At 42.7% G+C, this 15,442-nt stretch overlaps 1 protein-coding gene across 1 annotated transcript in view; it reads left to right on the top strand.

The window, feature by feature from the left end:
• COPA (coat protein complex I subunit alpha) overlaps positions 1 to 15,442 on the top strand; it is a 50,410-nt gene that overhangs the window by 24,170 nt on the left and 10,798 nt on the right. Inside the window, exons 12-17 of the mRNA XM_028091016.2 lie at positions 389 to 455; positions 1,592 to 1,667; positions 3,536 to 3,618; positions 4,284 to 4,423; positions 4,975 to 5,060; positions 5,176 to 5,314. Coding sequence (XP_027946817.1) covers positions 389 to 455; positions 1,592 to 1,667; positions 3,536 to 3,618; positions 4,284 to 4,423; positions 4,975 to 5,060; positions 5,176 to 5,314 — 591 coding nt within the window. The remainder of the gene's footprint in view (positions 1 to 388; positions 456 to 1,591; positions 1,668 to 3,535; positions 3,619 to 4,283; positions 4,424 to 4,974; positions 5,061 to 5,175; positions 5,315 to 15,442) is intronic.

The following is a 15,442-nucleotide window of genomic DNA, read 5'->3' as shown; positions in this document are numbered from 1 at the left end:
GTGAACACTCCAAGGGACAGGAGAAATTAGCCAGAGACGGAGCATGTCAGTGTTACTCTGTGGTGTCTCCTGCAATTATGTGTAGGAATTTGTACCCAAGAAGAACCAGTCTCACTCACTACAGTGAGTGCTAACCCTACCTTCTGTTGAATAATTGGGCTTGTACCAGGGTTTGTCTTTTTTAAACTGTTTGTCAAAGCTGAATTAGGGATGTGCCCAAGCCTTAAAGGAAGGAAGAGAGTAGATGCAATATTTATTTTTATTCCTGATTATAAAAGTGATGAGTATATGTGTAAAGACTGGATAAGTAGGAGGTGTGGGAGTGATTCTGTTCTTCCATCCTTATTCCTCTTCCGTATTTTCTCTTCTTTTCCATGTATAACCCCAGTGGTTCCAAGTTTCCGGTGTTCAATATGTCATACAATCCAGCAGAAAATGCAGTACTGCTGTGTACGGTACGTAAGCCATGGAGTCCTCCTAGGATCTTCCCATTTCCCATAGGTCTCTTTCTCATGCCCTTAGGGAACCTCTAGTGGCTCCTTAGAAGCCACTTAATGGTCTTTTTGAGAGAGCTTACCCAGTAAACAGGCTCAAATCAGGTCCACTCCAGTGATGATAAACATGTTAGGGTTTGTGCACTTCTCTTGCATAAGGCTGACGATCTCTAAACTTAACGGAGCATCAAGATGAATGCCCCAAATCACTACACGTATATATATCCTATGCAAAGAGGCTGCTTATCTTGATTCCCCCATGTGGATAAAAATTGTAGAGCTGACTTGGACGAGGGTTCCTGTCAGTAGAGTTGCCTTCAGGGTCAGCAAGTAGCTCCCACATTTCTTGCCATATAATTTGGGGGAAAAAGAAATGACATTCTAGTTTTAGTCCCCTGTTTGCCAATTAAAAAGAATGAAAACCTGTCTTTCCCCATATGTCTTTGAGTGTCTAATCCAGTCCTTGTTCAGCATCTAAGAACATTTTTCTGACAGTTGTCTTTGCTATCTTTCCTTTGATTTTTTTTTTTTTCCTCCCCTTTGAACAGACTTTAAAGGTGATGGGTTGTGTGCAAATAGAGCAACCAGAATATTGGGGATTTGGTTCGTTAATTTTTGGAGCCAAGAGCAACCCTTGCTTCCTTTCAAATACAATCTGCATCTTTGGAGGATACAAAAAATAAAGTGCTGTGAATTCTGAGCTCTTGGGCAATGAGCCTGAGAATTTTTATTTTTTATTTATTTATTTTTTTAAAAGATTTTATTTATTTATTTGACAGAGAGACAGTGAAAGCAGGAACACAGCAGGGGGAGTGGGAGAGGGAGAGGCAGGCTTCCCGTGGAGCAGGGAGCCCGATGTGGGGCTTGACCCCAGGACCCTGGGATCATGACCTGAGCCGAAGGCAGATGCCTAACGACTGAGCCACCCAGGCGCCCCGAGCCTGAGAATTTTTAGCTGTAGAAACATTCGCTTGCCCGCTGGGTGAAGAGTGAGGAAGGGATACCTTTGAATTGTTGTACGATGGCACGGTTTTCTGTCGGAATAAACTGCCGCCTTGGGTTCCTCTCACGATTTGACCTCTCTCTGTCGTTCACAGAGAGCCAGCAATTTAGAGAACAGTACCTATGACCTGTACACCATTCCCAAGGACGCAGACTCCCAGAATCCTGACGGTAGGTGCTCCCTGTGTGTGCCGGGCTTTGCACACAGTTCTTCTCTCCTGTGCAGTCGCGCCTCTTCGGGGTTTTCACGTTCCATCCCCAGGCTGCGGCCACATCACTCATGTCTGTTGGCAGGGGCCGCTGACAGTTGCATCACAGGCGACCATGGTGTGAAATATTCATGTTCCTCCTTCATTTTATTACTCCAGCTAGATATATATATTTTATAATTTGGTTATTAGAAACTCTCCATTTTCTCTTTCAGCACAGCATGTTATCCTAGTTTATTGTCAGCTGATACGACTTTCACCCCGGTAGTTTCATTTATTTAAGAATGTGGTTCCAATCTTGCAGTGTCTCATCCTGGGACTAGGGATTTATGCTTTCCCATCCACATCCAGATCCGAATCGGCTTCCTTTTGCATGTCAAAGAGATAAGGCTGCTCACAGCCCCACACCCCACCAGGGATCCCAGGATCCAGCTGAGACCCCCATCTACCTCTTCCATCACCACCAGCCCTTGTTGAGTCCTTCCTGTTAGAATTCATAGACAGCCTTCTCAGAGGCTCCTTGCAGTCCACTTCCTCCCGTTGCTTCACAGAGTGTGTTCCTTGGGTCCCCACCTTACTAGCACGCTTCCAGGGCACTTTAGACCCCCGTGAGCAGATTGTGAGAAGTGGTTTTGCTATAGCCCGGGCCCTGTTGTGGGCGCTACTGTGTCGTTAGCATTGCCGATGCGATTCACTGTGGTCCTGGTGAGAAGAGAGGAAACCTGTATGTCTTTGGCATCCATAAATCAGTCTTCCCTATAAATTAAACAGTGAAGCCATTTCTGACCAAACTTTATGATTGTGTCCCTCCCTACCCACCGCCTTACTCTTTTTCCCCCTCTGTTTTTCAGTTAATAGCATTTAAAATACCTTAGCTTTGTTTTATTACCACTTTTGTTTTCTCCATCTTTCGAGGGAGAGAATAATTAGTAAAGGAGTACAGTGGTGCAGCCCGGTGACAAGCAACAGAGAGGAAAAGAAAGAGCAAAAGCTTGACGAGTGTGGCTCCCCAGCCCCCGGAGCGTGGGGGTGTCGGCTGTGATAAGAATTGCCTGTCATGCACAGGTGCTGGAGAAGTGCAGAGCAAGGCTGGCCAGCACGTTCTGTCCACTTTTCTGCCGATGCTAATAGATAAAAGTATTTTGGGGCAGCCTTCTGTGTATGACCCTTGAGGTGTCCCCGAGAGTGGAGAGCCCATTCAGAGTTCTAATCAGCCAGTGAAATGTTGGGGATCCGAGGAACATTTATAACTTTCTTCAGGGTAATAAGAATGATTGACATTTATGGAGCAACAGCTTGGTGCTAAACACTGCGCGCACAGAGCTCATCTGCCTGTCAAGATTTAGTTGGGAGCGCTCTGCCCCACCCTGCTCTACCCTGAGGTCTGCATTTGCATGTTAAAAGCAGCAGAGCAGCTGCGTCCTGGGGAGGGGGCCCTCTCTACTCCAGCTTGTGGAGCTAGGAGGTCCTAGACGCTGACAAGCTGCATGCAGCGCTAGGCAGCTTGGCCAGCCAGGCCCTGCTCGTTAGCTTGATGGAGTGTGCTGTCTCCCAAGATGGGCGGTCCTTCTGCCAGTACATGGTGTTGGCTGAAATGCAGCCACTTGGCCTAGAGAAAAGAGGCTTGGCAGGGGTGGAGGTTGGAGTTTGGAGGGGACTGGTGGGGAAAAGTCACTGACAATAGCCTCAGGTTACAGCTGAATTAGTTAGGAAGCAGCTGAACTGGCAAAGCCAACATGGCAGCCAGCAAGACTGGCAGCTCGGTGGCACCTGACTCTGTCACCTGCCAGTGGCTCGTCACATGCTCCCGCCCTTTGCTTTTGTTCTCAGCTCCTGAAGGGAAACGATCCTCAGGCCTGACAGCCGTTTGGGTTGCTAGAAATCGGTTTGCTGTCCTAGATCGGATGCATTCGGTGAGTTAAGCCTAAACGGGGAAACTGATTTCGGCGGTGTGGTGGCAGTGGTGTAAGTATTGCACAAAGAGAGAGCATGTTTTATCTCTGCTCACCGCCAGGGGAGTTGTGATCGTCATGCAGATACCCCAATTGCCCCATCAAGCAGAGAAACCTGAAAATTGACTTGATTGGGTTGATGATCACTGTGGGTCTGAGCTTGAGAACCAAGCTAACGTCACTCTTGACAACACAGAAGCCAGAAAACATCAAATCTGAAATAGGTGGGCGGGATAAGGAGTAAATCTTCCTCCTTATGCTAACTACCGCCACTGGTACTTAAAAATGTAAGCAGTCCTAAATAAGACAGACAAAGCTCTCTCAAGAAAATATGTTAACAAAAATTTAAGCCCAGAAGTGCTGTCCTCTCTCTGGTTGAGGGAGGAATTCAGACTTCAGTTGGATTTCTCAGGATGTTTCAGTCGAGGGGGACAAAACAAAAGCTCTCTAGGCCCCTGGAGAGGGTTTGGGTTGGAGTGGGCTGCCGGGAGTGGTGACTGGCCTGGACAGGAACAACCCAAACTTGATTTCTTGAAGCTAAGAAACCCTTGCTGAGGCACGTTGTCAACTGTCGTCATCTGACAAACACACATTTCTGATAACCCCACCTTTGGTCATTATTTCAGCTCCTGATCAAGAATCTGAAGAATGAGATCACCAAAAAGGTGCAGGTGCCCAACTGTGATGAGATCTTTTATGCTGGCACGGGCAACCTCCTGCTTCGAGACGCAGAATCCATTACGCTCTTTGATGTTCAGCAGAAGCGGTAACATGTCAGGTGCCCCCAAGCAGACAGGCATATAGTGCATGAGGGTGGACCTCTGTAGTGGGAGCTTTTCTCCCATTGAGTGTGCCTCAGGCTTGGCCACTTTTGTGCTGTAACCCTAAGACTTTCTCGCCACTTTTCCCTCTGGGGTCACTTTCCATTCTCTCCATACTAGCGTCGCAAGGAGGGGCTTATTTATTGGTTTTTGGAGCACCTGAACGAAGAATGCTTTTGGGACTTAGAACTATGGGCACGAAGGGATGAATAGCATGGTTCTTGTACTTAGAGGAACTTACAGTCCACTGATGAGATCAGACATACACAGATTCCCTAATAATACATGTGAATGAGGGGCAGGGAGTGAGGGAAGGGAAAGTGCATGGTGTGAGCCAAAATGTTTCTGTCACTCAGCTACAATACAGAGAGTGTTTATTTGGTATTATTTTAAGAAACTGGGGCTTACATTAATTTGGAGATGAGAAGGATGTAGGTCTTAACCTGGGACGAGGGAGTCAGGTCCACTCAGGTTCACCTTTCTCTCTCTGTCCCAGGACTCTGGCCTCTGTGAAGATTTCTAAGGTGAAATATGTTATCTGGTCAGCAGACATGTCCCACGTAGCACTACTGGCCAAACATGGTAAGTCTTCATTATATCCGCCCTGATTTAGAGACCAGCCCTTCCCTCCCCATCCCTGCCAGTCTGCTTCACTCACCCTGTCCAGCAGAGCACTCATGCCCTTTGCCTCTTACAGCCATTGTGATCTGTAACCGCAAACTGGAGGCTCTGTGTAACATTCATGAGAACATTCGTGTCAAGAGTGGGGCCTGGGATGAGAGTGGGGTATTTATCTATACCACAAGCAACCACATCAAATATGCCGTCACCACTGGGTAAGTGAATCATCTGATAACACAGAGTGGGAGAAGGTAGCTCTTGAAATCACTGTCCTGTCTCAAGGGATGTAACTGAGTCCTCCTTGAACCTTCTTCGTGGGAAATCTTTTTTTGGGCACATATGTGCTAGGCACAGCTGAACATTGTTTTTCAACTCTTTAAAAAATCGTGACATATGACCTGAATGCAGACAAATGCACGGAGTCCATACAGAGAGAATAGCAGATTGTCACGTAGTGGACGTCCGTGTCCCTGCCACCCAGGTCAGGAGCTACAGCAGAGCTGGCAGCCAGAAGCCCTCAGCCTTGATCACAGGCACCTCTACTTCCCACCCAAAGATCACATTATTCCGACTAATATGGAAATTTCGTCCTAGCTATTCTTTGTAATTTTACTGCCCAATATGTGTCTTCAAATAGCATGTTTTAATATTGCCTGGTTTTGAACTTCATGTAAATCATATTGAATATATTGTTTCATATTTTGCTTACTTTGCTCAATATTTTGTTTGTAAGATGCATCCATGTCGTAGCTGTAATTTATTTATTTTCATTGTTGTATAATATTCTATTATATGAATATACTGCAGTTTATCAGTTCTACTCTAGAGGGATGTTTGAGTGATTTCTAGGATTTGGCTACTGTAATGAACAATGTTCTTTTAAACATTCTTTTACATGTGTTCTGGTGCAAATGCACATAATGTTTCTCTAGAGTGTCCACCCAGAGTGGAATTGCTGGATCATAGAGTATGCATATCTTCGCGTTTACTAGGTAATGTGAAACTGCTCTCCAGAGTGGCAGTCCTGATTTGCAGGTCCACCAGCATGGTAGAAAAGCTTCCTTGCTTATCATCCTTCTCAGCCCTTGCCTTTGCCAGACTTACTTTTGTCTATCTGGTGGGTGTGTAATGGCATCTCATTGTCATTTTACTTTGCTACTCTGATTCCTAATGACATTGAGCAACTTTTCAGTTGACCATCAGGATTTCCTCTTCTGTGAATTCTGTTCAGGTCTTTTATCTCTTTTTTTTAATGAGTTATCCTTGTTAATTTTAGGAGTTCTTCATGTATTTGAGTGTGCATCCTTTGTCAGGGCTACGTGTTACAAATCTTAATGTTTCTTCCCATTCTGTAGCTTGTCTTCTGATTCTCTTTATGATGCCCTTTAACGAACAGATGTTCTTACTTTAATGTTAGTTGAATTTATGAATCTTACCTTTTATGGGTATTGGGTTTTGTATCTTCTTGAATAAATCTTTATCGACTCCAAGATTATAAAGGCATTCTTTTATATTCTCTTGTAGAAACTTTATAGTTTTGTTTTTCATATCTAGGACTGTGATCTGCTGAAGCTGATTTTTGTGTATAGTGTGAGGTGCAGGGGGCTCAGTTTCACAGTTTTCCTTACGGACACTCAGCTGTCCCAAAGTCATTTACTGAAAAGACCAACCTTTACCCCCTCGTTCTGCAGTGCCTTCTTCGTCACATATGAATCATGTTTCCAAAAATGCAGGGACCTATTTTCTATGGGCTGTGTGTTGATCTCTGATCTCATTCTGTCTTAAAGTTATTACGGCTTTAGGAGTTTTCACATCTGCTAAAGCACGTCCTCAGATCTTTCCCACTTATTTTTTTAAATAATTTTTTATTGTTATGTTAATCACCATACATTACATCATTAGTTTTGGATGTAGTGTTCCATGATTCATTGTTTGTGCATAACACCCAGTGCTCCATGCAGAATGTGCCCTTTTAATACCCATCACCAGGCTAACCCATCCCCCCACCCCCCTCCCCTCTAGAACCCTCAGTTTGTTTTTCAGAGTCCATCGTCTCTCATGGTTCGTCTCCCCCTCCGACTTATTCCCCTTCATTCTTCCCCTTCTGCTATCTTCTTCTTTTTTTTTTTTAACATATATTGCATTATTTGTTTCAGAAGTACAGATCCGTGATTCATCAGTCTTGTACAACTCACAGCGCTCACCATAGCACATACCCTCCCCAAGGTCTATCACCCAGCCACCCCATCCCTCCCACCCCCCACCACTCCAGCAACCCTCAGTTTGTTTCCTGAGGTTAAAAATTCCTCATATCAGCGAGGTCATATGATACATGTCTTTCTCTGATTGACTTATTTCACTTAGCATAACACTCTCCAGTTCCATCCACGTCGTTGCAAATGGCAAGATCTCATTCCTTTTGATGGCTGCATACTATTCCATTGTGTATATATACCACCTCTTCTTTATCCGTTCATCTGTAGATGGACATCTGGGCTCTTTCCACAGTTTGGCTATTGTGGACATTGCTGCTATAAACATCGGGGTGCACATACCCCTTCGGATCCCTACATTTGTATCTTTGGGGTAAATACCCAGTAGTGCAATTGCTGGATCGGATGGTAGCTCTATTTTCGACTGTTTGAGGAACCTCCATACTGTTTTCCAGAGTGGCTGCACCAGCTTGCATTCCCACCAACAGTGTAGGAGGGTTCCCCTTTCTCCACATCCCCGCCAACATCTGTCGTTTCCTGACTTGCTAATTCTAGCCATTCTGACTGGTGTGAGGTGGTATCTCATTGAGGTTTTGATTTGGATTTCCCTGATGCCGAGCGATATTGAGCACTTTTTCATGTGTCTGTTGGCCATTTGGATGTCTTCTTTGGAAAAACGTCTGTTCATGTCTTCTGCCCATTTCTTGATTGGATTATTTGTTCTTTGGGTGTTGAGTTTGATAAGTTCTTTATAGATTTTGGATACTAGCCCTTTATCTGATATGTCATTTGCAAATATTTTCTCCCATTCTGTCGGTTGTCTTTTGGTTTTGTGAACTGTTTCTTTTGCTGTGCAAAAGCTTTTTATCTTGATGAAATCCCAATAGTTCCTTTTTGCCCTGGCTTCCCTTGCCTTTGGTGATGTTTCTAGGAAGAAGTTGCTGTGGCTGAGGTTGAAGAGGTTGCTGCCTGTGTTCTCCTTTAGTATATTGATGGACTCCTGTCTCACGTTTAGGTCTTTCAGCCGTTTGGAGGCTATTTTTTTTGTGTGTGGTGTAAGGAAATGGTCCAGTTTCATTCTTCTGCATGTGGCTGTCCAGTTTTCCCAACACCATTTGTTGAAGAGACTGTCATTTTTCCATTGGACATTCTTTCCTGCTTTGTCAAAGATGAGTTGACCATAGAGTTGAGGGTCCATTTCTGGGCTCTCTATTCTGTTCCATTGATCTATGTGTCTGTTTTTGTGCCAGTACCATACTGTCTTGATGATGACAGCTGTGTAATAGAGCTGGAAATCCGGAATTGTGATGCCACCAGCTTTGCTTTTCTTTTTCAATATTCCTCTGGCTATTCGGGGTCTCTTCTGGTTCCATACAAATTTTAGGATTCTTTCTTCCATTTCTTTGAAAAAAGTGGATGGTATTTTGATGGGGATTGCATTGAATGTGTAGATTGCTCTAGGTAGCACTGACATCTTCACAATGTTTGTTCTTCCAATCCATGAGCATGGAACGTTTTTCCATTTCTTTGTGTCTTCCTCAATTTCTTTCCTGAGTATTTTATAGTTTTCTGAGTACAGATCCTTTGCCTCTTTGGTTAAATTTATTCCTAGGTATCTTATGGTTTTGGGTGCAATTGTAAATGGGATCGACTCCTTGATTTGTCTCTCTTCTGTCTTGTTGTTGGTGTATAGGAATGCCACTGATTTCTGTGCATTGATTTTATATCCTGCTACTTGACTGAATTCCTGTATGAGTTCTAGAAGTTTTGGGGTGGAGTCTTTTGGGTTTTCCACATACAGTATCATATCATCTGCAAAGAGTGGGAGTTTGACTTCCTCTTTTCCGATTTGGATGCCTTTGATTTCTTTTTGTTGTCTGATTGCTGTGGCTAGGACTTCTAATACTATGTTGAATAGCAGTGGTGAGAGTGGACATCCCTGCTGCGTTCCTGACCTTAGGAGAAAAGCTCTCAGCTTTTCCCCATTGAGAATGATATTGGCTGTAGGTTTTTCATAGATGGCTTTTATGATATTGAGGTATGTACGCTCTACCCCTATACTCTGAAGAGTTTTGATCAAGAAAGGATGTTGTACTTTGTCAAATGCTTTTTCTGCATCTATTGAGAGGATCATATGATTCTTGTTCTTTCTTTTGTTAATGTATCACATTGATTGATTTGCGGATGTTGAACCAGCCGTGCAGCCCAGGGATAAATCCCACTTGGTCATGGTGAATAATCCTTTTAGTGTACTGTTGGATCCTATTGGCTAGTACTTTGGTGAGAATTTTTGCATCCATGTTCATCAAGGATATTGGTCTGTAATTCTCCTTTTGGATGGGGTCTTTGTCTGGTTTTGGGATCAAGATAATGGTGGCCTCGTAAAATGAGTTTGGAAGTTTTCCTTCCATTTCTATTTTTTGGAACAGTTTCAGGAGAATAGGTATTAATTCTTCTTTAAATGTCTGGTAGAATTCCCCTGGGAAGCCATCTGGCCCTGGGCTTTTGTTTCTTGGGAGATTTTTGATGACTGCTTCAATTTCCTTAGTGGTTATAGGTCTGTTCAGATTTTCTATTTCTTCCTGGTTCAGTTTTGGTAGTTGATACATCTCTAGGAATGCACCCATTTCTTCCAGGTTATCTAATTTGCTGGCATAGAGTTGCTTATAATATGTTCTTATAATTGTTTGTATTTCTTTGGTGTTGGTTGTGATCTCTCCTCTTTCATTCATGATTTTGTTGATTTGGGTCATTTCTCTTTTCTTTTGGATAAGTCTGGCCAGGGGTTTATCAATCTTGTTAATTCTTTCAAAGCACCAGCTCCTAGTTTCATGGATCTGTTCTACTGTTCTTTTGGTTTCTAGTTCATTGATTTCTGCTCTGATCTTTATTATTTCTCTTCTCCTGCTGGATTTAGGCTTTATTTGCTGTTCTTTCTCCAGCTCCTTTAGGTGTAGGATTAGGTTGTGTATTTGAGACCTTTCTTGTTTCTTGAGAAAGGCTTGTATTGCTATATACTTTCCTCTCAGGACTGCCTTTGCTGTATCCCAAAGATTTTGAACAGTTGTGTTTTCATTTTCATTGGTTTCCATGAATTTCTTAAATTCTTCTTTAATTTCCTGGTTGACCCATTCATTCTTTAGTAGGATGCTCTTTAGCCTCCATGTATTTGAGTTCTGTCCGACTTTCCTCTTGTGATTGAGTTCTAGTTTCAAAGCATTGTGGTCTGAAATATGCAGGGAATATTCCCAGTCTTTTGGTACCGGTTGAGACCTGATTTGTGACCTAGGATGTGATCAGTTCTGGAGAATGTTCCATGGGCACTAGAGAAGAATGTGTATTCTGTTGCTTTGGGATGGAATGTTCTGAATATGTATGTAAAGTCCATTTGGTCCAATGTTTCATTTAAAGTCTTTATTTCCTTGTTGATCTTTTGCTTAGATGATCTGTCCATTTCAGTTAGGGGTGTGTTAAAGTCCCCCACTATTATTGTATTGTTGTCAATGTGTTTCTTCGTTTTTGTTATTAATTGCCTTATATAATTGGCTGCTCCCACGTTAGGGGCATAGATATTTACAATTGTTAGATCTTCTTGTTGGATAGACCCTTTAAGTAGGATATAGTGTCCTTCTTCATCTCTTATTACAGTCTTTGTTTTAAAACCTAATTTGTCTGATATAAGGATTGCCACCCCAGCTTTCTTTTGGTGCCCATTAGCATGGTAAATGGTTTTCCACCCCCTCACTTCCAATGTGGGGGTGTCTTTGGGTCTAAAATGAGTCTCTTGCAGACAGCATATAGATGGGTCTTGTTTTTTAATCCAATCTGATAGCCTGTGTCTTTTGATTGGGGCATTTAGTCCATTTACATTCAGGGTAACTATTGAAAGGTATGAATTTAGTGCCATTGTATTGCCTGTAAGGTGACTGTGACTGTATATTGTCTCTATTCCTTTCTGATCTATGCTGCTTTTAGGCTCTCTTTTTGCTTAGAGGACCTCTTTCAATATTTCTTGTAGGGCTGGTTTTGTGTTTGCAAATTCCTTTAGTTTTTGTTTGTCCTGGAAGCTTTTTATCTCTCCTTCTATTTTCAGTGATAGCCTAGCTGGATATAGTATTCTTGGCTGCATATTTTTTTCGTTTAGTGCTCTGAAGATATCATGCCAGTCCTTTCTGGCCTGCCAGGTCTCTGTGGATAGGTCTGTTGCCAATCTAATGTTTCTACCATTGTAGATTACATATCTCTTCTCCCGAGCTGCTTTCAGGATTTTCTCTTTGTCTCTGAGACTCGTAAGTTGTACTATTAGATGTCGGGGTGTTGACCTATTATTATTGATTTTGAGAGGGGTTCTCTGTGCCTCCTGGATTTTGATGCCTGTTTCCTTCCCCACATTAGGGAAGTTCTCTGCTATTATTTGCTCCAATATACCTTCTGCCCCTCTCTCTCTTCTTCTTCTGGGATCCCCATTATTCTAATGTTGTTTCGTCTTACGGTATCGCTTATCTCTCGAATTCTGCCCTCGTGATCCTGTAGTTGTTTCTCTCTCTTTTTCTCAGCCTCTTTATTTTCCATCATTTGGTCTTCTATATCGCTGATTCTCTCTTCTGCCTCATTTATCCTAGCAGTTAATGCCCCCATTTTTGATTGCACCTCATTAATAGCCTTTTTGATTTTGACTTCGTTAGATTTTAGTTCTTTTACTTCTCCAGAAAGGGTTTCTCTAATAACTTCCACACTTTTTTCAAGCCCAGCTAGTATCTTTAAAGTCATGATTCTGAACTCTAGGTTCGACATCATACTAATGTCAGTATTGAGTAGGTCCCTGGCAGACGGTACTACCTCTTGTTGTTTTTGCTGAGGTGATTTTTTTCGTCTTGTCATTTTGTCCAGAGGAGAACAGATGAATGAGAGAACAGAATGCGAACAGGTTAACAACGTCTCTAGCAAATATACTCTATACAAATCAAAAAAGACCTGAAACCAGGGGACAAGAAAGGGAAAGAAAGAAGAGAAAAAAAAGGAAAAAGAAACAGATAAAAACAAACAAAAACAGAACAAAACAAAAAAAAACCAGAATATGATCAAATATGATCAGGCTAGTGCATAGATCAGTGCCACACACTAGCTTTTGGGCATATTTTGGTCTGTCAGAAGAAAGTGCCTGCCAAAATTTTAAAGGAAGAAAGACTTATATATGTACCAAATAAGGGTTGATACAATGAAGGGATGGCAGATGACTGTAAAAATGAAAATTATAAAAGATTTTATAAAAGGACTTGATAAGATAAGAAGTTGTTTTTAAAAAGAAAGAAGAAGATTTAAAAAGAAAAAAAAGGAGAGAATGTGATCCGGCAGGAGACTAGAACAAAGCCATACACTAGTGATTTAGGGCATATTTTGATCTGTTAGAAGAAATTGTATCTCAAAATTCTAAAGAGAGAACAACTTATATATATATGCGAAAAATAAGGGTAACTACTCTGGAGGGATAAAAATATGACTCTAAAAATGAAAAATAAAAAATGTTTTTTTTAAAAAAGGGATTGATAAGATGTTGTTTGAAAAAGGGAAAAAGAAAAATTAAAAAAAAAACAGTTAAAAAAATTAACTTTGAAAAACTAATGAATCATGGTAAAAAAAGCCATGAATTCTATGTGCAGTATTCCCCTAGCGCTGGAGTTCTCCCGTTCTCCTTGATCGGTAAACTTGGTCTTGGCTTCCTGGCTGTTCTGCGGATCTTCTGGGGGAGGGGCCTGTTGCCGTGGTTCCCAAATGTCTTTACCGGAGGCGGAACTGCCCCGCCCTTGTGAGTCCGGGCTAAGCAAGCTGCTCCGGTTTGCTCTCAGGAGCTTTTGTTCCCTGCAAGCTCTCAGTACAGCTTTGTAGGACCAGGGTGAAAATGGTGGCCTCCCAATCTCCACCCGGAGGAGCTGAGAACTCGGGCCCCGTTCCTCAGTGCGCCCCCAGAGAAAAGCAGTCACTCCCGTGTCCCCGGTCTCCGGCCGCACTCCGTGCTCACCCGGCCTGTGACCGAGCGTTTCTATCTCTGGCACCCGACCCCGTGTGGAGTCTCCAAACCCAGCAGATCCCTGCGGTGCGCTCCCGCGCCGCTCCTCCCCGGGGGAGGAAGGGGAGTCTCCCCCGGCTCTGCCGCTTGTTGGGTCCCTGCTGGAGGAGCAGAGGCCCGACTGGGCCGCGGATCACAGTTTATGGCAACCCCGAGCTGAGAGCCCGCGCCTCGGCTCCGTCTCTGCGGCCGGCTTCCCTGCTCGGATACCTGGGAGCTTTGCCGCACTCAGGCACCCCCGGTCTTTCTGTGACCCCGAGGGTCCTGAGACCACACTGTCCCGTGAGGGTTCCACCCCCCCGCTTAGCCACTGGAGCGACATCCCTCAGTGGAGCCGACTTCTAAAAGTTCCAATTTTGTGCTCCGCGGCTCTAGCACTTGCCAGAAGCGGCCGATGGAGGCCCCCCTCTCCCGCCGTCTATCCTCCGGAATATCGCCTCGGATTCACTTCTCCGCACGTCCTACCTTCCAGAAAGTGGTCGCTTTTCTGTTCAGAGTGTTGTTACTCTTCTTATCTTCGATCTCCTGTTGAGTTTGTAGGTGTTCAGAATGGTTTGATCCCTATTCAGCTGAATTCCTGAGACCAGACGAAATCCAGGTCTCCTACTCCTCCGCCATCTTGCTCCTTTCCCACTTTTATTTTTTAAAGTTATTAAGTTCTTTTCTAATTACTTTTGCCTTGAAAAGGCAAATTTTCAATTTTATTTTTGCCTTAAAAAAGTATGTTAGAAACAGCTTGTGAAATTCCATGCAAAATAAAACCAACAACGAAAACACACTGTTGTGATTTTAGTGGGATTGCATTGGTTCTGTTTGTCATTTTGGGCCTTAATGACATCTTTACAATATTAAATTCCTGATCTGTGAACATGATATAGTAACTCTTCATTTATTTAGGTGTTCCTAAATAAATGTTTACTCTTTCAGTAAGGTTTATAATTTTCTCCATAGAGATCTTGCATTTCTTTAGATTATTCTTAGGTCCTTGGTAGTTTTCAATGTGATTTGTAAGTGGATAGTATACATTTAAAAATTTAATTTTCTAACTTTTTATGATACTTAGAAATACAATTACGTTTTTAAATTATTTTATTTCAGAGACCTTGCTAGACTTTTATTATTTTTAGTAATTTGTCTTTTTTTTCACAAATAATCATAGCATCTTTGGGTAATGATGATTTGTTTCTTCTTTTCCAGTACTTATACTTTCATGTGTTTTTCTTGCACTGACCAGAATATCCAGCATAGTGTTGAAAAAACATGGTGATGGCAAACTTTTTTGTCTTGTTCCAATTTAAAGAGTGAGCTTTGGGGAGCCTGGGTGGCTCAGTTGGTTGAGCGTCCGACTTATGGTTTCAGCTTGGGTTGTGATCTTGGGGTTGTGAGATTGAGCCCCACGTTGGGCTCTGCACTCAGTGTGGAGTCTGCTTGAGATTCTGCCCAAGAGTCCCTCTGCCCCTTCCCCTGCTTGCACTCTCTCTCTCTTAAATAAATAAAATCTTTAAGAAAAGAAAAAGAGTCAGCTTTCAGTGTATTGGCGTTATGTTAGCTTGTTGACTTCTTTAGAGATAGCTTTTATTTATTAAGGAATTTCCTTGCTATAGCTCAGATAAATACTGAATTTTATTACTTTTTTTGCATATACTGAGGTAATCATAGGATTTTTCTCTTTATTGATTAGTGTAGTAAATTAAATTGATTTTTAAAAAATGTTAGACCAGTTGGGTGCCTGAGTGGTTCAGTTGGTTGAGCATCTGCCTTTGGCTCAGGTCATGATCCCAGGGTCCTGGGATCCAGCCCTGCATCGGGCTCCCTGCTCATTAGGGGTCCTGCTTCTCCCTCTCCCACTCCCCCTGCTTGTGCATATGCTCTCTCTCTAATAAATAAATAAAATCTTAAAAAAAAATATTAGACCAACATTGTATTCCTGATACAGATCTAACTTGGTCATAATGTTTTACCTGTTTCTGATATTGCTAGTTTCATTTATTTATTTATTTTTAAAGATTTTATTTATTTATTTGACAGAGAGATAGCGAGAGAGGGAACACAAGCAGGGGGAG

Source organism: Eumetopias jubatus, unplaced genomic scaffold (assembly GCF_037043125.1).
Source record: "Eumetopias jubatus isolate StellerSeaLion01/CBP00866 unplaced genomic scaffold, mEumJub1_p1.0 scaffold_12, whole genome shotgun sequence".
Taxonomy (NCBI): Eukaryota; Metazoa; Chordata; class Mammalia; order Carnivora; family Otariidae; genus Eumetopias; species Eumetopias jubatus.
Note: the sequence above shows the minus strand (reverse complement) of the source record. Positions and strands in the feature narration are given on the sequence as shown.